The 25352-nt window shown below is 41.9% G+C and overlaps 1 protein-coding gene across 2 annotated transcripts in view; it reads right to left on the reverse strand.

Annotated features, from left to right (window-relative positions):
* Nucleotides 1–15945, reverse strand: part of HDX (highly divergent homeobox) — a 37519-nt gene extending 21574 nt beyond the window's left edge. The window contains exons 1-6 of one of the 2 annotated variants that reach the window (XM_052673154.1): nucleotides 15784–15945; nucleotides 13954–14077; nucleotides 13721–13867; nucleotides 11140–11286; nucleotides 6024–7145; nucleotides 1912–1965 (exon numbers count right to left, since the gene is read on the reverse strand). In XM_052673154.1, coding sequence (XP_052529114.1) covers nucleotides 1912–1965; nucleotides 6024–7145; nucleotides 11140–11286 — 1323 coding nt within the window. In that variant the 5' untranslated portion in view covers nucleotides 13721–13867; nucleotides 13954–14077; nucleotides 15784–15945. The remainder of the gene's footprint in view (nucleotides 1–1911; nucleotides 1966–6023; nucleotides 7146–11139; nucleotides 11287–13720; nucleotides 13868–13953; nucleotides 14078–15783) is intronic. The other variant, XM_052673153.1, reaches the window with a different exon arrangement.
* Between the last annotated feature and the right edge of the window lie 9407 nt (nucleotides 15946–25352).

Raw genomic sequence — 25352 nt, forward strand, 5'->3', positions numbered from 1 at the left:
ATTGCCATCAGAAGTAATTCATCTGGAATGACTAACAGAAAGGTGAATGCTTCCTGCCCTGCACAGCAAAGGAGAAGCTCCGCTTATGGTTCACTCTGTGCTGTGAAGATTACTGCCTTGGAAGTGTACCTGTTGCCTCTCAGTCATAACATAACCTCCCTGAAATATCTACTGCAATTGCTTACATCTGCATTTTCCCGTTAGGTTCATCCCCAGATGGCAGTGCAGCCTTCATAGAGCAAAAAGAGGGGGAAATAAGTAAATCAATCAGTCTTGTGTTGCATTCTGGTTGAAAAGGGATGGGAGAAATAAAGAGAAACAAATTCTTTTACATAGAGAATTCAGAGCAAAAATGCATTGGAAAAAAATAGTTCACATTGTTAAACAGGTGATTAAAATTACAGTTTATGGAGAGAGGCAATGCTTAAGCAGCAGCAGCTGATGTTAATGGAAAAGCCTTCCCTTATGTGGGTATTCCCAAATACCTAAGGCTGGAGAAATGAGAAGTTGCAGTGCTTACCTCCAAAATAAGAGTGGGAGTATGGTGTGCTGTGGGGAAAGACAGCTACACTTGAAATGCCAGAAGGAAGTGGATCCACCAACCCCTCCCCAGGAGACTCTACCCTTGGAGAGATCTCACTTGCAAACAGTGAGCAGACTGGCACAGTAACTTCCCCTGCTACAGAAGGAATCAGTCAGCAAATCTGTAGCTCATTAGGAGATAAAATGTCCCAAATATCTGCAAGAAAAGATGTCAGCTGCTCACTGAGCTGCTCATGTGCCTGCTCAAGCTTCAAGAAATTCCACACCCACGTTTTCTCTCACCCATCCCTGTCATACACACACTACATACACTGAAGCCGAGGTGGCAAGCTAATTACCGGAAGTCCATGCAAATGTTTTGTGTCTCATTAGTTTGTACATACAGAAAAGAAGAAATTGATACGAAAAAATGTAACATGCTCAATTGTTATTCCCTACTGAAAAACATTTTAAGTCTGTCTGATACATAAAGTATCACAAAGTCTGAATGATAGCAAAGAACAGATAAGTATTTTCAGAAACAAATTCCATGTTTAGAATCTTTCTTAAGTTATAATTTTTTCCTGACTCAAAAGTTGAAGATGTCCAGCCTAAACATTATCCACTGATATTAAACTGAGGACACAAGAGGAGATTTGGTGTTACTCCCAATATCCTTGCAGTTGAGGGCTCTGCACTGGACCAGGACAGAATCTGCCGCACGTGGCTGCAATCAACATCAGTAACTGCCTTTGTGCACCACTGCTACTCATACCACAGAGATGGAAAGTGTACAGGAAGGAGCATTTTGGCACTATGGTGTCATAATGAAATAAGAGTGCCAGTGCAAAAATTCACAGCTAGTTCTTGCTGCCCCACCCTCCTCATCACTGCTGCCTACTCAGAGCTATGCTCATCTGATCCCAAGTACATTCAGCTCACTAAAACCTGGAAAAATACAAACTCAGCAGAAAGAAACTCAGTGAAAGAGATGTACCTGACAGGTCAGATGCTTAATTTGGATTACCTTGCAATTAGATACCAGCACCAGTGTTATGGCTGGGGTGGCAGTGCACCCATAGGGAGCATGGGTGGAATAAAATTCCTCCTTTTCAATTGTGAAGCGCTGTGAAACCACGTCAGCCAGCTCCTGAGACTGCACTCGAGGGCACTGACTGCCTGCTTGATGTTTGAAAAGGTCATTAAATGATAGTGGGATGGTGCCTTCCAGAAAAAGGCTACAGTCTCAAGAAAACTTGTACATGGAAGGAAAAAAAAAAAAAGATGGAATGTACAACAACAGGACTTGATACTTCCAAGAATACATTTAGATAAAATGTCTCATTCCTGTACCTGATGTATTAGATACTTGAATGGAAATATACTTACTGCTCTTTTCCTGGAACAACCTGTAATCCAAGGCACAGTAAGGTTTCCTGAAATCTGTAAAGAAGGGGAAAACAGAACAGAAAACAACAGCAGCTTAGGTTGCTATGATAACAAACAGCAAGCAACTTCCAGAAGACTTCGATACTGTGGTCCTGATAACAACATTTAAGATAAATTGAGATTTAGAAGCAAAGTGAAGCCACACTTAGCATTACTGTTACAGGACTAAAAACAGAACTGCTTCCTCACATGAGAGTGACAACACAACGGCAATTCAGATACTTATGAACTTTTGCTGTCTCAAAACTTACAGTTCAGAATACAAGTTTACATCTCATAACTGCACAAAGCTTGAAAGATTAAGCAGACCAGAGTTAGTCCCGGGCCTCATGTTTAACAGCACTGTTCTATTTTTCAATTATGGCAGTTAAACCTTCAGAATAGAAAAAAAACAAAATCCACCAAGGCATCAGTAACTGAATTCTTCAATGTCAAATACCAAGAATTTGCAGAGTAGGAGAAAAACTAGGGACATGAGGCTAATGAAGGAAGAGGAATGGGTATGAAGGTGAAGGCTAGCTTCCTTGATTCTCATCACTCCTCCATCATTCCTAGACGTCAGACTTGTTACAAAATAAAATAAAATCTTGTACTATTTTCCCTGGACATGTGCAATGTTTTATATCCTGGAATATTTTAGGCTTATTTAGGATTCCATGTCAGCTTCTGCTACAGACGAGCAATGCTTCAGAGAATAAACACAGCTCGAGAGATTAATCAATCTCATGTCATTACACATGCTGTACATGAGGAAGACAAATCTCCTCCTGATGACTCTATCAAGTACACTAAAGTTTTTGTATTACGGAAATGCTCTAATAATGAATCTTTCAGCATGGGTCTGACTGAATACAGAATACCTGGTACAGTTTGTCTGTTGTCCAGTATCTTCATTCTCCAAGCTTTTAGCTGAGTGCTGAGGGTTACCTAATGGCAGGCTCTCATTACAGCACAAGGAAGGTTGAGGAAGAGAGCTAGAATTAAACACCTTTCCCTCCTAAAAGGAAGTCTGCACCAGCTTTCATATTTAAATTATTCATTTCTTAGTAGCACACATTTTAGAACCAAGTTACAACTATTAAGATTTGCTGTCCCACACAACAGCAGTGCATTCCATAGTCACACAGTTGGTTTTTCTGAGACTTCCCTGTTCAGTCGTTTTGTGTTTTTTCCCTTGCTAAATTAACTACAATGCAAAGCTGATTTGGATCACATGTAACACTAGTGTGTATTCTTATACCTCAGAAGAGCAACAAATTTCAAGTGGAGCTTCAGAAAACAGTGCTTTTCTGTGCAAGTCAAAGGAACAGCAGAGCATTAACAGTTAAGTGGAAGACACACACACACTAGTTCTGACAGATCTGACGTCAAATACAGTACTTCAGTGTAACTATCTGAAAGACAACATACATGGAAACATACACTGAAATCTGAAATGGCACTAAAAGTGGTTATGCAGTACAAGGTCCCTGCACAGCCTTTTCCCAGTTTACCTGTGGATTCCCTGTCCTGAACTCTCAGCACTGGGACCATTCAGCAGCCCCCACCACCCTCAGCTGCTGCATGTCCCGTGGAAGTGGAGGTGGCAGGCAGTGCTCCTGCTCCCTGCTGCTCTCCCCAGCATTTCCACACGCTCTCTCTGATCACCCCTCTGCAAGCATCCTTAAAGTGAACCTTAGTAATAAAGAAATAAGTACTATCTGTATATCTATATATACTACTCTGCCATACTTGCTGCAAGATTTTGAACTTTCCCTAGAAGAGTATGGGGCTAAATTAGATCAACAGTGCTTCAGTGTGTATAACAAAGTAATTAAAACAAACAAACAAACAACACACATACTTTTAACAACGTTTTTGTAGGGCTGGGGAAGGAAACTAAGGATAAATCCCTACTCAGCCCCGAGGACCAGTAAGTACAGCCTCTCCTGCTCAATAAGCTCAGCACCAAACTAACAAAAGTTAGTAGGTTGAACAATTTGCTTAGCAAAACTGCTCAGGCATTAAAATCAATCATTTTATTAAATTTATTTCCAGTTTACACTAAGATGAATTTGATTAACTGAACCAGTAAGAAAGCTATAACTAATTGCTAATTAGATGCCCCACCAATGTACAACAGTAATCACTTCATCAAAACAACATCACACGTTCCTACCTTTGAAGAAGCATCTGCTTGGATGTTTAACTACTCTCACAATCACATAACTTAAGTTTAATCTGTTTTTAAATTGAGGAAGATATCCCTGCGTTTAAGGGTTTTCACTGTTGGCGCTGCTCTGAAACGTGCTCCAACTCTCAGCAAGGAATACAGTGATCAGAAGTCAGAGCCACCATTCCTTCAAGGCAGTACAGGATCCGTCCAGCTTGTAGGACACTTGTCCTCTGCAGTTTCTACAGAATCATGACATGCCTTAAGACCACAGCTTTTATCTTCCCCTATAAATTCTAATACTGAAAAGTGCCATCTTAATATTTCACAGAGTGGATTGCTACAGCAACAAATGCACTAACAGCAACCTTCCCAGTTCTTTCAAGGTTTAAGAGTGCGTAAGGGCAAAGGATGCCACAGGAGATAGGATTTTCTGAATCCAAGGTATATTCCTAAATCCAAAGGGCAAAGGGTTTGTGAAAGAATCACATGGAAGTCAAATGTTGCAAAGAATTCCTCACTTACCAAACAATAGGTACATCATTGTAACAGAGGACAAAAGCATCAAAGAGACAACAATAAAGTAAGTTACAGAGACATCCCTGATCTGATTTATACCATACTACATGGCCAGACAGAATGGTTCATGATAGGTGGCATTTAATCTATAAAGAGATTCAGGCCCTACCCCAAAGTATTCCAAATCCAAGTTGTTTTGTTGTTGTTGTTTTTTAATTTCTAATGAAATTTGAAAAGAAAGAAAGAAAGAGAAAAACATACTGACAGTTTTTCAAAAGTGAAATAAAGCGCTGAGAGCACACAGCTGGATGTAGCCATACTGCATTCCATTAAGTGAAACTTTTCTCAATGGTTTCCTTAACTGTACTTCATGCACTTTTGCAGTTTTACAGTCCCTTTACAAAATCGATGTGCATATTTATAGCTTTTCTTCTCTTATGAAGCAGTATTTAATGAATTTTTTAAATTCAAGAAGAGTAATATCAAACACTGAGACTGTATGAGAGGAAAAGGGAGAAAGGGGAAAAAAAAACAAAATAGCACCTTTGAAGTATTCAGCTTACAAAAGGCCACAAGTAAGGACAAGTAAGCCAGTGTCCTATCTACTGCACAGAATCCAGCCCAGAATAGTTGTGATTTCTGGTGAGAAGGGGCACTTATAGACTCAAAAAACCCTTTCTTTCTAACTCTGACAGGATACAGGGACAAGTCGGAAAGAAGAGGGGGGGGGGGAAAAAGAGAGACAGAAAAACCACCATATATCCTATTATTCTCTGTACTAGTGAACAACACACATTAAGAGATGGTTTTTTGTATGGTTCATCTTCAGGATAAATTAAAACAGAAATAGCATGCATAAGCAATGAGTAATACCACAGCCTGTCAGTCATAAGACACTGATGGAAGAGCTAATCCAACCTGACATTAATAAGGGCAAGCAACTGTACAGCACATGGATGAGGGTGTGATCCCATGTTCTGCCCTATGCCACATGCAAAGTATGTCTGCAGAGAACCAAAGGGTACAGCTGTGACATGCACCGGTACGCCAAGTCAGGACACAGGGCTTTGGCCCGTATCAGCAACTGCAGGTATGATCCCCATGTAAACAAAGTTTATCTACTGAATACACAAAGCCCACGCTGCCCTTCAGTATGTGACAAGCCACTGCAGCCACAGGCTCAGCTACCCAGATAAAAGTGCTACCATACCACAGTCCTACCTTCACTTTTAATAAGGAATTACCTCTGTTGAAAGACATAAATGGAGCACAGCATACAGAAATACAAACCTACCACTTATTAGCTAACAAATTCCAAAGATAACAGTACTTATCAACGACCTTGTCTTCAAGATTTGCAGACAGATATTTGACAGATTACCTGGTAATTATTTTGGTTTTGTGACAGCCTCAGTTGATTTGAAGATGTAAAATGAGGAGAAAAAGTACTTCTTGATGTATTAGCAGTGTTATATAATGTACTGGATGTATGTAATGAGGTCCGTGCAGGCAAGTGGTAGTCTCTGCTGTGATACAGCATACTGTCAGGCACGTCCCTGGCATTCACCATCTGAGAACTACAGCTCACATTTCTTCCTGGCCCAGACAAGGCTGCACTTTGGTTCTCCACTCGAACAGAACTGTTACTTTCACAGTATCTTGAATAGTTTTGTATTTGTGCTCCCATGGATGCTAGTTCTTCTTCTCTAGCATATTCATCATCCACATCTCCAGTTTCCATCGCAATGGACAGAGAGCTGCCTTCCACTGAGCAGTGCTTCTGTGCTGTACTTCCTCCCACAATTCTTTGAGGTTGATCTGTAACCGCCAGAGAAAACACCTCGCGGATTTCCAGGTTTTGTGTGCTACAAGAAGGGTCCCTAGTGTTAGCCCTTTGTCCAGGGGGCACATGCGATGCAAGGGCTGCATGTTCTGGTTTTTGTAACCTCTGACATCCCATGAGTTCAGCTTTGCAGGGTCTGTGGCATATCATTGGTTTCTGAGGTAACACCAACTCTGCAGTTTGGACTGATGAACCACCATAGCTTTTTTTTGTGTGACTATAAATGGAGTTCGCAGAATTCAGTACACTTGTTTGTCTAGATAAAATAATCGTTTTTTCCCCTACTAATAGTGAGGCATTTTTACAGTGTGGTATTTGTCGCCCTATAGGGATGTGCTGCTGCTGAAAGTCTGAGTCACTTTTTCCTGGTAGTCTTGGAATAGAGGTTTTATGTATTTCTGCCATTGAAGCACTTGTTTGCTTGGTGGATCCCTGCCTACTGGATGAACTAGCAGGACTGTATATACCAGTAACTATTACATCGTTATTAGAAGAGGTCCAAGAAGACTGCTGACTTTGGGACCGAGCAATATTTACCACATTTCTAACTGCTGCTTCTGGTGGTACCGAGGGAGCAGCAGGGGCAGTCCCTGGGGGAGCACCTCCAGATTCTACAGCACTCTTGCTGCTCATCTTCCTTCTTTTATTGCCAACCCAGGTCTGCAAACAATAACAAACACATGCAGTAAATAAGCAGAAAACATTAGCCAACTTCAGTTTTAAAGCAGAACTGATAAAGTGTTAAGTGTTGAAATGGCCACAAATCATTCAGTGTTACGCAGATTCTGAACAACTCAAGGTAGAAATCCATGTCTCTCAAGCTTGGGACTCACGCAGGAATACACATGAGAAGCCATCTTGACTTCAGATCTCCAGTTTCTCAGAATCCCTGAGACTGTATCATGCCTTCTATCCCAAGGCTATCCTTAAGATTAATTCCACTGGCATCCCATCACTATTTTCCCTAAATATCAGTTTTTATATTTAGCACTTTGGGGGTGCCAAACCTTCACTGAGATATACACCTAGATTTACTTCTAAAAGAAGGAAGATTCTGTAACCAAGTAACGGACAGACACAACTCTCAGAACTGCCTTGAACAGAAACCATTACTTCTTGAATTCAGGTTAAGAGGAAGAAGAGAAGAACAGGAACAACTCCTTCTGATAAAACACTTTTGTAAAATATTTAAACCTACAGAGTAATTCCTCTTCTGCCAGCTGCACAAGACAAGATTAGTACTGGGGTTAGACTGCAACAGAAGTTTGCTATGATGGGCATTTCTGAAAGTGACAATGACCATACATAGATACATTTTTCAAGTAGGTAATTCTTCCTCTGCTATAAGCGTTGAGCACAAGATCCTGTTGTTCTAAACACAGAATCACAGAATTGTAGGGGTTGGAAGGGACCTCCAGAGATCATCGAGTCCAACCCCCCTGCCAAAGCAGGTTCCCTACAGCAGGTCACACAGGTCGGCATTCAGGCAGGTCTTGAACATCTCCAGAGAAGGAGACTCCACCACCTCCCTGGGCAGCCTGTTCCAGTGCTCCGTCACCTCACTGTAAAGAAGTTCTTGCACATGAGGAAACATGAGGAACACAGAGGAAAGTTTGTCATGCAAGTAACAAACTAAGGTATAGCTAAAGGAACTTAAGGGGAAATATTAATTCAGTTCCAAGATAAAGAGAATCAACCTGGTGGAATCATCAGCTCTAACACTAGAAGCATAAGCACCATTTAACTGCTCCTGGAAACTTACATGATCAGCAAGGCAGGACTTGCTTCATTCTTTCACCACAGTATGTTTGTGCTGAATGTGACAGTATAAGTAAGCAAACATAAGGGCCAAAGAACTTAAAATAAATAATCCTTTAGCATCAGCTTCTGCTGGTTATTATACATAGATACAGTGAAACAGTCATCTGTACCACTCTGGGTATCATGTGCCTTGGTTTGGTTTTACATGTGCAGCACATCTCAGCACTGAGCAGCCCAAACGAGTTGATTTAATCAACCACCAACCTCCCCATTTAATACCAGACCAGGCTGCCCAGGGCCCCATCCAATCTGGCCTTGAACACCTCCAGGGATGGGGCATCCACAGCCTCTCTGGGAAGCTGTTCCAGCACTTCACCACTCTCTCTGTAAAAAGCTTCCCCCTAAATCCAACCTAAATCTTCCCTCCCTCAACTTAAAAACATTCCCATTTCTATTGGGGAAGTAAAGAGATGTTCTAGAGCAAAATATACTCCCCTGTTTTAAACAAATATCTTGATATCTTGGGGGGTTGGACTCGATGATCTCTGGAGGTCCCTTCCAACCCCTACAATTCTGTGATTCTGTGAAATTCCTGATCCATTCTACTCATGTTCCTCATCCAATTTTATAAAGTGCCTAATTTGAAACATGATTTATTACATCAATCAAATCTCAGTTACTTGTTTTAGAATTCTGCTTCACAGAACCAAATTTAAATACATGAAATTAGAGCTGCAAGTCTCAAATTGTTTCCTTTTATTGCTTAAAACAATTTTAGAAGATCAAATTTATTTTTCATTATTTCTTCTCAGTCAGCAAACTTTTAAATCAGAAATTATTATTAGGGATACTGCAGATTTTGATCCAGGGAAAGAGACACCCCCCTGAACTTCAGACTGTCCCATAACCTATACACACGCCGAGTGGCTGAGTGCTACTGTTTTAGTTTTAACCAGTTCCACCCTAAATATGACAACAAGATGTTCTCAGGATCTGCTTCAAAAGATATGGAAGAACAACAAAGCTCTGTGTTCTGTTACAGTCACATTTACTGTTGTAGTGAGGGGAGAACCACACACTACCACCCAGATCAGTGCTCCTCAGCACTTGGTGATAACAGCTATGAAGATTGAAAGCTGGAGAACATCCGCACTTCAACAAGTCATACCTGCTCATACTTACTGCAAAGCCAACCAACAGTAAAAATATACTAATATTAATCAACAAAACCACGCCATTCAAACCCTGCATGGTTCAACATTTCCATTAAATTTGAAGAGGGTAGAGGATTGTCCTAGAAGCAATCTTCCAAGTTTCCTAATTTTGAAAGGGAGAGACGTTTTGTATGCCTCACAGTGATAAAACCTGCATATGTTCCCACCAAATCATAACACACCTTGAGATTAGGAAAACCAGATGCAGTTCTCTGGAACAGGGTTACAGAAATCCTCACTTGGGAAATGAATTAGTTTATTTATAGAGTTATGAAATTTGAATTATAATATACATTTAGGAAATTTGTGTTGCTCTTACATCTGCAAGCGTCAGCTGCAACCTACACTTCATTCTGTTCGACAGCATACAAGGAAGTACTAATCCTGGACCAAAAGTCTTACAGAAAAACAAAACAGCACGCTGCTGAGAGGCAAAAAGGAGAAGTATGAAGAAGAGAAAGACAAGATCATAAAAAAATAAGACAAATGCAGGACACATGGTATGTTTCCACTTCAGTTCACAAGTAGGAAGAGTTTACGTTACGTGAAGAAGGGCTCAGCAAAGAAGACAACTAAAGAAAAAGGTTGTGACACATTACTGCAGTAAGGATAATAGAGAAGGGAATGGTAATAGGAAGATGGAAAGTGAAAGAGGAGTGCAAACAGAGGAGAGACTGGCTGCCTCCTCTGGGTCCTTGAATCAGAGTAAAAATAGAAAAATAGGCACAACTATACCATCAGCAAACAGATTCCTGCTACAAATCTCCATCTGTGAGTTAGAATTTATGGGTGATTTTCAGAGCATCCTGAGCTGAGAAAGCAACCTGAATATTTCCAGAGTATTCTGAGAGAGGGGAATCTAGTTAAGAATTAAGGGGCAGAAGCAGCTGTTGTATACCACAGGCTCATCCAAGAAGCATTAAACTGGTCTCGTTTTCTCCTTCTCAGTGCCCAGTGCTGCAGCACCTACTGCTAGCTTCACTACCACTGTTATTCCTTCAATTTATGCTCCATGATTTCTATTTCTGCTACAAGACAACAGCCATTTTACTGTTCAGTGTTTCACAAAAGGATTCTTATTCCCTTTCCCATGTGATTCACAGACTTTGGAAGAGCTCCTGTTAGCACTACTGACATTCTTCTGTAAGTAAACAATGTAGTCACTGTAAGTAATAATGTGTGACATGGAACATCAATGTGGCAGTGTTTTCTATGAAAAACTGTGATATTTTTCCCCAAAATACATTAGGTCATAGAAACTGCTTTACCTTAAGAATAGTTTTCTACCAACACGACCTTTCTTTGGTACAATACACTGCACTAAGTTTCTATAGGGAAATTCCATTTGCAGTTTAATTTAAAAAATGCAGCCAACAAGAGAAATCAACAAGAGACAAAAACAAAAAGACGAAAACAAACCACAACCAACAACAAAACAAACACTCCTTGTGCCACCAAGCACCTGCTTAACACAGCAATCATGCCATGACATTTCAGTCTATAAACAGGCTCACTGGATACAAATGCACACGTCATACAAGTATGAAGTCTGCCTTACAGACACACAGGAAGACACTCCAGTTCTCTGAAGATATTTGGTGTGAAGGAATGAACATGTATAACTTAAAAATAAGTAACTTACAAACTTACACACAAATTTGGAAAGCCTCAGTACTTACCCTGACTACACTGAAGTCCAGTTTAGTTTCTTGTGCACACTGCAATATGAGCTGAAAACAATTTTTACTTTGATTTGTCATTCCATTTTCATAATAACGCTGTAATATCCTTTGCTGTTCTACAGTAAATACAGAACGCAGATTCATCTAAAAAGAAAAGAAGATACTCTGAAAGTTGGAATACAAATTGTAACGCAGAATGCATAAGCACTTATTTATGCTTGTGATAATGTTCAGCACTGACATCTTTTCCTTATGCGATCCTTTACCAAAACTTTCACATCCTTTCAAAAACAAATAAACAAAAACCCCTGAAACAGCAACACTGTTACAGTCAGCATTCCTTTGAGACAGACTCAAGTCCAGCACCACATGTTTGGAATGCCACTGACAGAATTCCCTAAGAAAGCATTACATTGTATTGCTAGATCCATGAACTTCCAATTTAAGTCAAAATCTTTCACTTTCACTTAAAATAAAGAAAAAAAAAAAAAAGCATTAGGCAAAACAGAGCATTGCAGCAATATTGCAGATGTGTCCCTTCCTCTACCAAAGTGAGATACATGATCTGAGAGAAGAATGCAGGTTGCAGTCTGGCATGAGGAGTTCCCACTGACTCTGGCTTCAGCAAATCCTACACTACTATGGCTGGTCATTCGTACTCCTGCTGTGTCAGCACTTTGCAGCTGCAAGGTCAAAAAGATCAGGAACCAGAACTGGAAACCGACTCAAAGAACAACCACAAACAAACAGAAAGGTCACAGGCAGCACGGACCAGCTCCCTGCCTGGGAAGCCACAGCTACGTGGGGCTATGGTGGAGGCCCAAGGGCCAAGGCAACCTTTTCAGCAGCAGTTCAGTGGCTGTGTTAGACCAGGTGCAGCTTCATGGCACATTAAAATCATTCCTGAGATTGGAAATTGCAAACAAATTAATACAGAAGAGATTCCATAGTGGCAAAGTGAAGTTTCACATTAGTTATATGCTCTAGGCAAGCCAGTAACATACAATCCCCTGGTTATCTATTCTGATTAGAATTACTGAAATCAGCAAGTAAAGCCCCACCACCACAACATTTCCAAAATAGGCCCTTTATTTTGTCTTAAACAAAATGGAGCCAGCTGAGACAATGCAATCCACTGTCCAGAAATAGCCCACATCTGACTGTGCTTCAGGAGGAGAGGGGGGAAAAAAAAAAAAAAAAAAAAAAAAAAAAAGCCATCACCACAAGTTGGGTCAATACTTTAAATATTCACTTCAAAATAAGGCAGAATGAATGGAAGAATCCATACCAGAATCTTGCAGGACAATAAAGTGGATGGGGGAAGTCTTAGTAGTTACCAAGCTTTTAATTACTATTTTTGGAAATTTCAGAGGAAAGTAGTAGAGTAGAAATAGGCCTAGTCCTTGCAGAACATCTAATGGAACAAACAGAAAATCATTAAGGGTTCAAAAGCACAAGCAAAAATTACTGCATTCTTTTCAGCTCAAAAATCAAAGATGATTTTGTAATCACATTTTTACCTCTGTTCCTAATTCTTACTTTATATTCTCAGTCAAGTGCATTACTACCAAAGTCAGGCATTGCCAGAGTTATGCACCTCTCCGAATCTGTATTTTAGTTATTTTCAAGCTGGGCAAAGGAGTGACTTGCTTTGAATGTTGTGCTGTTGAAAAGAAGGTTGAATAACAAACCAATAAAGCTCATAAAAATCTACTTTCTAACATTAAGATCAATCTTCCAACCTCCCCCGAGGACGCACATGATGATTCAGTCACCACCTGATTTATGCTACCTCTAAAAACAGAATCAGGGTACACAGAGTTGGAAGGGACCCACACAGACCACTGAGTCCAAACCCTGGCTCCACACAGGAACCCCCCCCAAAATCCAAATCCTAAGTGTGAAAGCATCGTCCCAAAGCTTCTTGAATTCTGGCAGCGTGGGGCTCTGAGGAGCTGATTTAGTTTTGACCTGGGGCCCCAAAGCAATTGGCATGGCCCACATTACACTTCCGTGTCTATTACTTTCCCACTACTTGTGGTTCTGTTTCAGAAAAAAAACAAAACAAACAAAAAACAACCACAAATCTCAACTATATGGATTGCATATTTAGCAAAATCTCATGTGACACGTGAGCTGTTCATAGCAGGGCAGGAAACAGAAATTCTCACAAAGACCTTAGATTACACAGAACAAGAGGAAGAAAACCACCTGATATGAAGGTAATTGCTGATCAAGTCATTAGTTTCCTTCTTTTGACTTCCTAATTTCTTTGAGATGTATTACCTGTTTTAGCATCAGTTTTCTTAGCTATACAGAACAAGATATTAATTCTTACATTTTCTTTGATATCAGAGTTCCCTGACTGTTAGTAGAAATACACACAAATTGGAGATAACTTAAGTGCTGACGTTACCTAGCAGTAATTCAGCCACATTAGTATCAAGGGAATCAGCAGCTCTTACGTCTCCATAATGAATTTGGTATTATTCAGGACAATCTGTAACACCAAAGGATGTAATCTCTGTTTCCCAATTTGTGTACCTACAAAGTATACCAGTTTGTTTAGATTGCTCACCTTTATCTTGAACTGCAGACTCCACGTTAGAAATCCACATGGATTCTTATCATAATTTAATTTTAATCTTGACTCGTCAAGCTTAGAAAAGACACGTAGGAGTTTTTTGGAAAACCAGGCGTCCAGCTGGTGGGCAACACATTGAAACTGAAATGAGAGTTTGTTTCAGAAAAGAATGCTGTGAAATTTGTGAAATTAGGGCTGAGCAGTATGCAAAGAGAAAGCCCATGAACCTTCAATAAGAGCTTGGGGTAACAAAGCCGTGTTTGGAACAATTCAACATCTGCCTGCTCTGCTAATAAAATGAGGCAGCTTTGGCATGCATGTTGATGTTCAAGTGACAGTGCTGGGAACAATCTACAACAAATACAAAACTAGGTTTGCTGAATTTCCTTCACAATTGTTATGAGCCCTAAGCCAACAGACATCATTCAGCTTTCCATCCCGGTAATCTCCCACTCCTCAATCTACAATAAGCCCACCGAGATAAAGACGTTGGACTTCGTTCCCTTTCTAAACTGAATACTAATTGAAAAAAAAATGTATTACCAGTAGAAGCCCTTCTCTAAATGCAGTGGTTAGGGAGACATAAATGTACTCTGAGTGCTGAAGCCAGGCCCTGGGGATCTACAGCTCATAACACTAAGAATGAAGATGGGTACTGCAATGCCCTTCAGTTTCTTCAAGGCTGCTGAATATGAGCCTCGGGAAGAACAACCCTACTGACACATTTCAGCCTGTCACACTTGCTCCTCATCAGAGGAAATCAAGGTTATTTCTACGGCTGAACTTCTTTAGACAACGGTTCAGCGACTTTTCCCAGAACTATTTACCATCTTTGCCTTCTTGTGATAAGAGCAAGCATGAGTGAGAGGGGGGAACACAGAAGAATTAATGCCAGGTTGGCTTATGAAGCAGTACTGCATTCTCTTTATGAACTGTACGCTTCATGAACAGCTGTGCCCCATGGGTGGCCATAACGACTCCATCCAGCACCTGGAATCAGGAAGCTCTCCGGGCAGCCCAAGGATACCTGGTGTCAAGGAGTATCACAAGAAAAGGGGGAATGCTCCTGTACTAACAGCTCTGTCTGGAGAAACAAAAACAAGTGTATCCAGCAGCTACTTATCTGTTCTGCCATGACTGCTTCAAAGATTTTGGGAAAAAAATATATAAAATGAGAAGCAGCAACAGAAAAAAAAAAAAAAAATACACATTTGTTGTCATTTACAACATTTGCAGACATCAAGAAGACGTGAGGTACTGAGAGTGCTGAGCCACGCAGCCTCACGAGGCAGAGCTCTACCCTGACAATGAACTCCTCTGAGTGCTGGGAAACACAAACTTATGAATGTCCCTGTAATTCCAAACAGAAATTCATCTTGGACCCGAAATCGTACTTAGGAACGTTTTCACTCAGAGTACATGACGCTACAAGGACCTGCATAAAACATATTTACGTTATAAAACCGCCAGGGATTCACACGCAGTGACAGAAGGAAACAGGTGCTTTTGGTTGCTTGCTTGCTCCCAACCTGAGCATTAGCAAGAGAAGGAACACGAGAAGCAAACGGCACCACGGCCACAACGCCCACCCCGCCGTGCAGCAGAGGGCGGTGACGTGAGTTCCGCGCATGCGCACACTCCGCCCTGCCGCTCTCCAGCCCGGCTCTGCTCAGCGCAGCGCGCAAGCGCAGTCTCCCTCCCTCAGCCGGCCGCAGCCTGAACCCGCTCGCGCCGCGCTGAAGTGCGCGCACGCGCAGCGAGAACCTTTCCCCCACGCACGCACGGAGCGCGCCGAGCGGCCGTGCGCGTGCGCGCTTCCCCGGCGGCGGGTGCGCAGCGCCTACCCGTGCGGGGCCGCCCGGGGAGGGGCAGTGCGCGTGCGCGGCCGAGGCGGGTCTGCGCGCGAGAGCGAGCCCGCGCGGCCGCCCTCCCCCACCGCCGGGCCGCCGGCCCCGGGGCGCCTCCCGCCCGCCCGGCCCCGCCGCGGCGCCTCACGGGCCCGGCCCCCGGCCGAATCCCTTGGCTCCGGGACCCGGCCGCCGCCCGGCCCCGCTTACCGTGCTGCGCGGGGCCGGTCTGGGGGGCTCGGGGCTCCGGATTCAGCCGGTTTCGGCTGGGTCGGTCCCGGCGTCACACAATGAAATCAGCGCCTCCGATCATTAATTCTCATCATGATCGTGACGTCAGCGCAGACAGCGGCCAATGGGAGCGTGAGATCAGCGCCGGCCGGGACGGTGCTCGCCCCCGCCCCCCGGTCCGGGGGGGCGCCGCCGCCCTCAGACCCTCCGCGCCCCGCGCCTGCCGGCATCCCGCCCCGAGCGGCAGCGGTGGGCGCCGCGAGCGGCCGGTGGAGGGGCGGCGAGTGCCGAATGGTGGCTGAACAGCATTGGCCGCACTTTGCAGCCTTTTACTGTTGGGCAGGAGGGGAGGTGTGTCCCGTAAAATCGAGAAGATAGAAAAGGAGCAGGATTTCGATTACGCGAGCATCGCGACGGTGAAGAAATGAACTTTTCGTAGCTTGAGATCAGTACGCGTACAGCTGAGAGCCCACGCGTGCGGCACGTGGCCGGGCGCCGCACAATGCCCGCGCGCCCACCGGCGCCGCGTCGACATCACGCCGTGCCTTTGTGCCCAGCCGCGGCGCGAAGCAGCGCTGCCGGCATCGTGCGGCCCGGCCGTGTCTGCAGGGACGCCGCGGCCCCGAGGGCGGGAAGCTCGACGGCACGCAGCGGGCTGCGTGGTGTGGCGGACGCTTGAAATCACGTCAGTCTGCTTGTATTGGCTCTGATGTAGCAGTTAGAAACCGCGGGTTCGAGGCCCTGTTGCGTTAATAAAAAACCTTCAGGCTTCCCCCGTTGCAGCCCTGAATAGTTCACAAGTTCTGGTGTGAAAATGATGTGGTTAATTTTGTGCCGTGATGTTAATGTGGTTTCGTCAAATGCGCTGGGCAGAAACACGAGGGCTGGCACTGGCAGCAGGAAAGCAGTCAATACGTGTGTACAGCTATTTCAATATTACAATCTGTTACTCATATTTGTAAAACCAATTTTTAATATATTTAACTCTGCTTCTGGCCACCAACGTTCTGTCCGGGTTTCCATCTAGGAACAAGCAGCTGTGTGTTCACTCACAAGTAAGGGTTGTCCTTCTAGAGTACCTTTCAGTAGTTGATGTTCTGTCCACGTTGTAATTACATTTCCTTTACCACATTGGAAAGTCAATCCATCAATTAATAAAGCTTAATTTAGCTAAAGATTTTGTTACTGATAGTGTTTTCAGCAAAGGATCAGTCTTTACTTTGCCTTGCGTCATAGCAGTAGTTGTGTGGTGCAGTTGTGTAGCCCAGATGAGATGATTGTGCTTTTCTGGGCCAGAGCATCTCTGTGGGCATGAGCCCCCAGTCACACCGAATTCGATGTAGCACTGAACACCTCAGTTTAATAACAGGGATAGTTCGTGTATTTTAAATCCTAAGTCTTGTATTATGCTGGTGTTTCCTCTAGATACCTCTTCTGGTGTCGTCAACACACTGCTTGTGAAAAGTAAATAGTGTAATCATGAAAACACTACACCACTTCTACAGAAAACGGTGATTTGGGATTTGCTATGGGATGATTCCAGAGAAAACTGCAACGTTTTCACGTTATCTGGAATCTAGGAAACAAAAATGGTGAGACATTCTCAAAAAACATTTGAAAAAGATACAGTGATATTTGATAAAATACAGCTTATTAAACTTGTTAAATGATAAATAGTAGAAAGTACTATTTCAAAGGCTCTTTTCTGGCTAACGGTGGGCTCACAGGTGCTCCTTTCTACAGCAGGTATCAAAAAGCTGTGGAATCATTCTTAAAGAAGACTTCAGATGTGTAGTTACGTTATCAAAAGATAATACGCAGACTTGTGACCACACAAAAGATGTACAGATCCCAGTAAAAGACATTTGTCTCAGTAAGAAAGGTAAGACCGATAGCTGGAGCAGAAAAATCTATATTCAGCAAGAATAGCAAAAGAAAAGGAAAGGAAATTTGAAAAGAAACAAAAAAGCCCCGTAATGCTAGTGTTAAGAGTGAGGTAGAAGAAGGGCACTCAGTAGTAGATAGGAGTCACTTTAGAAAAGTAAACTGAACATTTAAGTTAAAAAAAGGCAGGAGAGAGACAAACGAGCTAAAGGGCTCCTGCTATGAAGATACAGGGACAGGCTGGAAGCATCTTGGTGACTTTTGTTTAGAAGACCTGAAGTCAATGCTTTTACCAGAAAGCATTAAAACTCTGCAGAGCCTAAAGGGACTGTGTACAGCAGCTGAGCTCCAGAAAAAACTTTGTACTATTTATGTCCTTCTCTGGTAGTGAGACTTCCCTCTCAGCAAGACAAACCTAGAGGGAAAAGCTATGACAGGATGAAATAAAGCAAATATCCTTCTCTTGCAACCAGATCCATGCACTTTCTCATTCATTAATAACAGACTTAAATTAACAGAGGCTGGCAAATTGGTCCAGTGGTTTGAACAGCAGCCTGGGACATAAAAGGACTCTGTACATGAGGGAATTAGCATCAAAGTGAGACTCTGATGTAGCTACTTCATATTAGCTCATTAAACTAATTAGCTCAGCTTACTGTTATTTACTTGGCTCAGTCTGGGTTGTTACTTCTGCATGGCAGAAAGAATTTCTCAGCAGGACATACACTGGGCTGAATTTGTGAGCTCTGGGGCTGTGTGTGCCCTGCATTAATGGCAGCCACTGGGTGTGTCTGTCACACTGCTCCCATATTGGATATGGAGTAGATCAGGAGCCCAGTTTTGCATTCCCAGTCAGGAACCAAACAGTAAAATCACCCCAATCTCATCCTTCATCCCAAGCTCATTCTTTTGGCTTTCTGCTGAGTCTGGGAAAGAACAGGAAAGCCAATGACAAAGACAAACAAACAAAAAACACCAGAAGCAAACAAACAAATAAACAAGGCCAACCAACCCAACCAAAAAATCAACCCGGTAAGAAGAGTCTTCTCCTAGGACAGCTTTGCTCTTATTCATTGGTTTCTATGCCGGATCTGGCTGTGACCTGACAGTCAGTGGCTTTCAGTGGAAGGTGCAAACAGGATGGAAAGGAGCAGTCAGATGTTTCACCACTAAAACATGTGGTTGTACAGCATCGGCCAAGTGGGACCTCATCACTGAATTCGCCCTCTTTTCCCTAAAAGAAATGTTGAACTTGTGCTTGGGAAACTGTAACAACGAGTCGCCACTGATCACTGCAGTTTCTCCAGTGCTCAACCGTCCTCGTCAGAAAATTTTTGCTAACGTTTTTACTGAATCGTCAGCTAAGTTAAATTCACAGAGCAGATCTACTGAACTTCAGGCCCAAGACTGATCACAGTCAAAAGCCTGCCCTCACCTTTCATTTGGTCAGAACCATTTTCTGACCACTCTCTGAGCAGTTCCTCAGGTCAGAGGCTTCGTTTCCCCAGCTTCACTGCAAGAGCGCTGGCACTGCCAGCAGCACTGCCTTCGCCAAGAAGTGTGACATTCACTGCTTCATGTCTACACAAGGCTCATTATTTATCACGGGAGAAACTTAGATTGCTTTGACATGATTTAATTTTGAATCCAAGTTGCCTGCTATTCATTTGCTTGTTTCCATGAATGAGTGTGCCATTCTTTTTGTGTCCATGTCGTTGGCTTTGCCCAGGTGCCAGCTGCTCATAAAACAGACCTGTGCAGTCAGGTGCCTGCCCTGTCACAGGCTCTTCTTCATGAACTGTCACTTGAAATGACAGCAGTGGTATTTCTCTGATTCACAGAAATGCTATGAAGACACACTAAAGACTGGAATTACACAAGAGTGTAAATAAAGACCTGCTAAATCAGGAGGTTTCTTGTGAAATAGGGAAGGAGAGATGATTACAGTGTGTAAAACTCAGTAAAAATGTTGATGTGGAAAATTCTATGCAGACCTTTTCTGCATCCACAGGCACAGCCAGCAGTAGTGGTCTTAGGAGATTTACAGTTTTCCCATTTTCTTTGAATTTGGTGTTGCCGTATTAATTAAAATTAACTGTTAACCCCCACCCAGTGCATAAACAAAACTCCCATAAACTGCATCTGCAAATGTGTCCCTTATGCTGGTATGCAAAAAACAGCTGGTGCTTCTGGGAAAAAAAAAAAAAGCTAGAGAAGAGCCTGGCTGTGTGTGTATTGCAGGGATTTGTTCTGCTCTTTTACTCCTTGGGATATTTTTTATGAAAATCAGGAATGCCTTTGCTTTTTATTTTTATTACCTTTGAGTGTTTTTCTAATGCCTTGTGAAAGATGAACTTGTGGAACACATAAAACTCTTATGTACCAAAACTGGAAACAGAAAAGAGAAAGAAGAATTTAATATTGGTCTTCCATCCATTGGTTTATCAAAGGCATTTTTAATAGCACAAATTTGAAAAAGAAAAAAAAAACTTTAAATGGAAATGAAAACAAAAACAGTATGGATAGGAAGAAAGAAAAGAACTGGGAAGAAAACCCCATACTTTTTTCTTTCTCATCACTCCTATACAATTGACCTGTTCTTAAAAACCTTTGCAAATCAATTCATTATTCTTCCAGTCTGTGATGTGTACTGCACAGAATCCACCATTCTGCTGCTTCAGATCATTACTACAGAATTCCTGGAAGGAAGGGCATTTATTTTTTATTTTATTTTATATTAACAGCAGGACAAGGGGAAATCGTTTTAAGTTGAGGGAGGGAAGATTTAGGTTGGATTTAGGGGGAAGCTCTTTACAGAGAGTGTGGTGATGTGCTGGAACAGCTGCCCAGAGAGGCTGTGGATGCCCCATCCCTGGAGGTGTTCAAGGCCAGATTGAATGAGGCCCTGGGCAGCCTGGTCTGGTATTAAATGTGGAGGTTGGTGGCCCTGCGTGTGGCAGGGGGTTGGAGATTCACGATCCTTGAGGTCCCTTCCAACCCTGGCCATCAGTCTGTGATTCTGTGATTTTCCAAAGCAATAATGCCCCGCAATCAGAAAATCTTTCTGAAGCCATTCCATCCCCTTCAGATGCCTGCATTTCTTGGCTTTGCAGGCCAGGGTGCAGCTGTACGTTTTCAGTTTGAGGGAACTTTTCAGAACATTCTGCTCCTTTCTAGTTTTCTCACATTACAGTCTTCACAGTTTTTATTTCCACTACTTGAAGTATTGTAAACCCAATCTGCAGATGCGGAGTTGCAGCCTGCTCTGCCTAATCCTGCAATTCTCACTGCACTCAGAGCACAGCTGTTGTACGCAGCATGTATTGTGCCCCAAGAAGGAGTGCCACTGTCTTAAAGCTTTTAGGCTGCAAACTGAGTGTTTAAATTCTTCCTCACGTTACGTTCAGTATCTTTATTAACTCCACCATATGCCACCTTCAGGATGCTGATTGTACGTCACACTGATATGCTGCTTGACATTTTCGGAGGTGGAAAATCAGCTGTGTTCCTGAACTGGCAGTTCCTCAGTTGATTATTTTTTAAAGATGTTTGCTTTGCTTTTTGCTTTTTGCTTTTTTTTTTTTCTTCCCATTTTCTTGGTCTACAATACAACACATCCTTAACTGCTTTATCAAAAATACTTTCTTGTGAATTTCTCTAAAAGCACAGCCTGGTTCCTAGACATCCTCTTTAGGAGAGAACTCTTGTCTTTTGTAAAGAAAATTCTTGCTTTGTTCAATACCATAGCACTGCATATATTTTCAAAAAATCTGTAAGATTAAATCTTATCCCAAACTGCCATCACTCATTAGAAACCTGTCCTCATAAGAAACATGTTTACAAAACAGTCTATTTCTGTCTTTGAGATAATAAAATTGAAGTACTGATGATTTGATGGCAAATAATTTTCTACTAAGCCTGTCATATTGCTTTACTTGCACACAGAGGGAATTGGTTAGAGGCGAATTACTTGTTTCAGGGAAGAAACCAATCATTTCAAAGCTCTGCAGGCACTTTTGCAACAATCACTCTTTGTTTAAACAATTTCTTTAAAACCTACTTGTGGTAGAACTACATTATCGATTCCAATCTCTTTTACTTCATATGTAGAATCTTCTTTAATCTCAGTCCAGATGAAATGGAATGATGTAATATTCAAGGGAGGATTTTTTAAGAGTAGGAGATGGTTACATTTCCCAATCACTGCAACTATCCACTGGTAATATAATTTGTACTGTTGAGTTCCTAAAAGATGCTTCTTCTTGAACAACCGTATCTAGAAAATGCCCTTTTATCTCTCTTTAGTCAGGACAGGATGCCAAATCTCCTTTAGATCCAGGCCTAGCCGCTGTCACCGGCGCTTGTTATCATCAGGCAGTGCTGCTCTGGTGATGCACTTGAAAGCAGCATTCGGTGCAGAAATAGAGTCGTCTCCTTTCAAAAGCAAGATAAGAATACTGGAAGCAGAGGACAAATATTTTGGATAATATTAAAAGCCTTTTGAGCCTTATATCCTTTCTCTTACAATGGCTGACTGTAGTTGATTTGGGTTAAAGAACACGCACAGAGCGCTCTCCTCATTTGTAATTCAAACAATCAGTGGTTTAGATAACAGAAATACAGTTTCTATCATATTTTAACATGCCGAAAATGAGCTGTGAGAAATGGAGTTTCCTGACAGTATCATTGTAATGGTATTTGCCACATGACTGCTATGGAACGTGGGACATTTACTGAAACAGGCTTTCTGTTGCTGCTTTAGTCTTGTAAAATGTTTCACTTTCCTGCTGTTGGGTCATTTATGATTTTCTTAATTAATATTAATTTCAATCATATGCCCTTTCAATTATCAGATATATTTTTGGAGAATATTTTATATTATTTGTAATGAATATAGCAAAAACAAGCAGCATTCCTTTAGTGGCTGTATCAGTTTCAGCAGTGATAGGAGTTATGCTCTTTTATTCTGTAGGGAGTAAAATCAGGGCAACTCCACATAACATGAGAGAGTCTTATTTATCATTGTTCTGAAAACTGTTTTTTCCTAAGTAGATGAAAAACTGCAAAACCAAACAAAACACAAAACCAACCAACCAAACAACAACAGCAACTAAAGATGCCATGAGTAGATAAGAGTCAATAATGTGTGGTGAAAGGTGTGCAAACTGCTTGCTCCTTCGTGGCATTCACAGTGACAGGGATAGTCATGCCGCTCTGTTACAAACTGCTACTGAGAACTGCGGTATGGAATCCACTGTCATTACACCATCTGTTCAAATGCTGCAATTTTGGGTCAGAGTAAGGTCTGCACCACTAACACTTAATGATTCACTCTTTAGTCAGCTTGTCACTTGGTTTCCTCTAAAAATACTAATAGAAAACTTCAATGTATATAGTATTTGTAACTAGCCACACAACAACTCCAGGTTCTGTTGAGCCAGGTGCAGTGACAGTAGATGTACAAGTAGATGGACAGCAGTGAGTCCTAGGAATGCTTTAGCACACCAGGATGACTCCAAAAATGATTTAAATTAAAAATCTGAATTAGAAAAGGTGAACTCAGTGGCATCTGGGAAGACAGATGGTCACAGTCGTGGCTTCCTAATGTGAGGGTTAAAATGACACTGGCCCTGAGCAGCCCCTCAGGGGCCGCCCCATAGCCCACAACAGCCCCTGGGTGCCTTGGTCCTGAAGCAGGCCCCCACCCCATGCGGATCCCCAGCTCCTGCTCTGCCCTGCCATTAGATGAAGAGTAAAACAATCTCTTTTTTTAGGAATAACATGAAAACAAAGCAAAACAAAGACCCCATGAAAATGGCTGTTAGCAGTCTATTTCAATAAATATCCAAAGGCAAAACCAGCAGCAACCTGTCATGCTATTCAGTTGATAGATCTGCTTGGTGGACCCAAATTGCAGTGATCATCTTGGATTCACAGCTAAGAGGAATAGTACAGCATGCTGCAACCCATCAAGATTAAACTTTCATTAAGTCATCAGTTTCTAACTCTGGGAATTAAAAAAAATGGAGAGTGAAGCCAGCAGTCAACACATTATAGTTGTAGAGCTTCAAGGAAGCATTGCTTCAAAGTGGTTTTCAAGCAGTTGTTTGCTTCAAAGCAATGTGGAAACAGGACTGGAGATGCCAAGCGTCACTTTGCTTGCTAAGGGAAAGCAGAGCAATGAAACAGGACCATGAATGTCTTGAACTAGTGTGCTTTTGTAAATATAAAGCATGGAAGTAAATAAATTCATAGTGTTTGCCATCAATCAAATATTGTAGGCACAGTGCAGCAAACTGCATGGCTCTGATGCCTTGCAGCAGGAGAGCTATCCTTTGTGTGTCATAGGAAGGGGACAGAAAGGTGGCTTTGTGACACTGCAAATATATTTTTTCCCTGAGCTACTTGATACATCTGCAGACACGGCTCAGTGCTGTGCAGGTATGTCATTGTAGTTAAAAGCAGTAGAGTAGCACTGTTCTCAGGTTAATTAGCTCTGCCCTTCAGCAAGGATTAGAAAAGATTTGAAAGCATATAAAACCAGGGAGGATTCAAGAAAAGCAAATAGCCCAACTTCTGTGTAGATTCTGTTGCCTAGGATTGTACATAAGCAGGATCTGTGTCAGCTGTGCTGATAGTCCACATAAGTAATTTTATTTTGGGAAAACATTTGCAAATTAACTTTTTGTATTTGTAGTGTCATTTGGGGGGGGAATTAAAAAAAAAAAGAAAAAAAAAAGAGTATCTTACCAGCAAGGTTGTTATCTGAACTGTACAGAAACATTTAGGCCTTTCAAACTAAATGTCAAGTTGTTTCTATTGAGTCAAATTCTTGCAAATTTAAGATAATTAGCATAACCACTTTCCAAGTAAAACCAGGCACTTATGCTTTCCTTAAGTGGTATTAAGGCAGGAATATATTCTAATTGACACAGACCATCATTTTCATTCCTGTAGAAAGAAAAGGAGAAGTTAAGAGCCCAAAGGCTTTTTTACTTCAGGCAACAAAATTCTTCATGGACATGAATAGATCAGAGAAATTCTGATGAATGCTTCTTTCATAGGAAGTTGCTAATAACGATAATTCAATATAGAAGAAATTCTGAGAAAAGCCAGCAAAGTATCAGAAGAAAATCTGTGACATTCAGTCTTCCAAGCCTGCTTGACCTCCAGGCCAGTCACCATCAGCCTGCACGCTCGGTCACCCCGGCCTCCCTCTGGAAAATGACCATTACTCAGTGGTAATAAGCATGACAATAGAAAAAGAAAACATTTCAGTACAAAGCCATGTGCAGAGAAGGTAGGGTCCAAGTGCATAGGAGAGGGTGTCTGCAGCCCTTTTACACTCAATTTCAAGCAGAACTGAGATTGGGAACACAAAAATAAATTTGTCTTCTGCCATCTGCACCTCATACAAACTGTACAAAGAAATATATTTTATTATATGTTTCTAGAATTTCTTATTATTCAAATTTCATACACTTGGATGTGATATTTTATACAGATTTTCACCTGATTTTATGCATTTAAGTATTTTCCATGTCCAGCAGTGCATTGACTGGCTAATTACCAGCTAACAACTTCCTAAAATAAAGAAATAAATCTGCCTAACCCAAAATTAAATACACTGATTAACCTTTGAAATGCTTGTCAGAAAGTTAAGA

The sequence above is a fragment of the Tympanuchus pallidicinctus genome, unplaced genomic scaffold (assembly GCF_026119805.1).
Source record: "Tympanuchus pallidicinctus isolate F22 unplaced genomic scaffold, pur_lepc_1.0 scaffold13, whole genome shotgun sequence".
In the NCBI taxonomy this organism is placed as follows: Eukaryota; Metazoa; Chordata; class Aves; order Galliformes; family Phasianidae; genus Tympanuchus; species Tympanuchus pallidicinctus.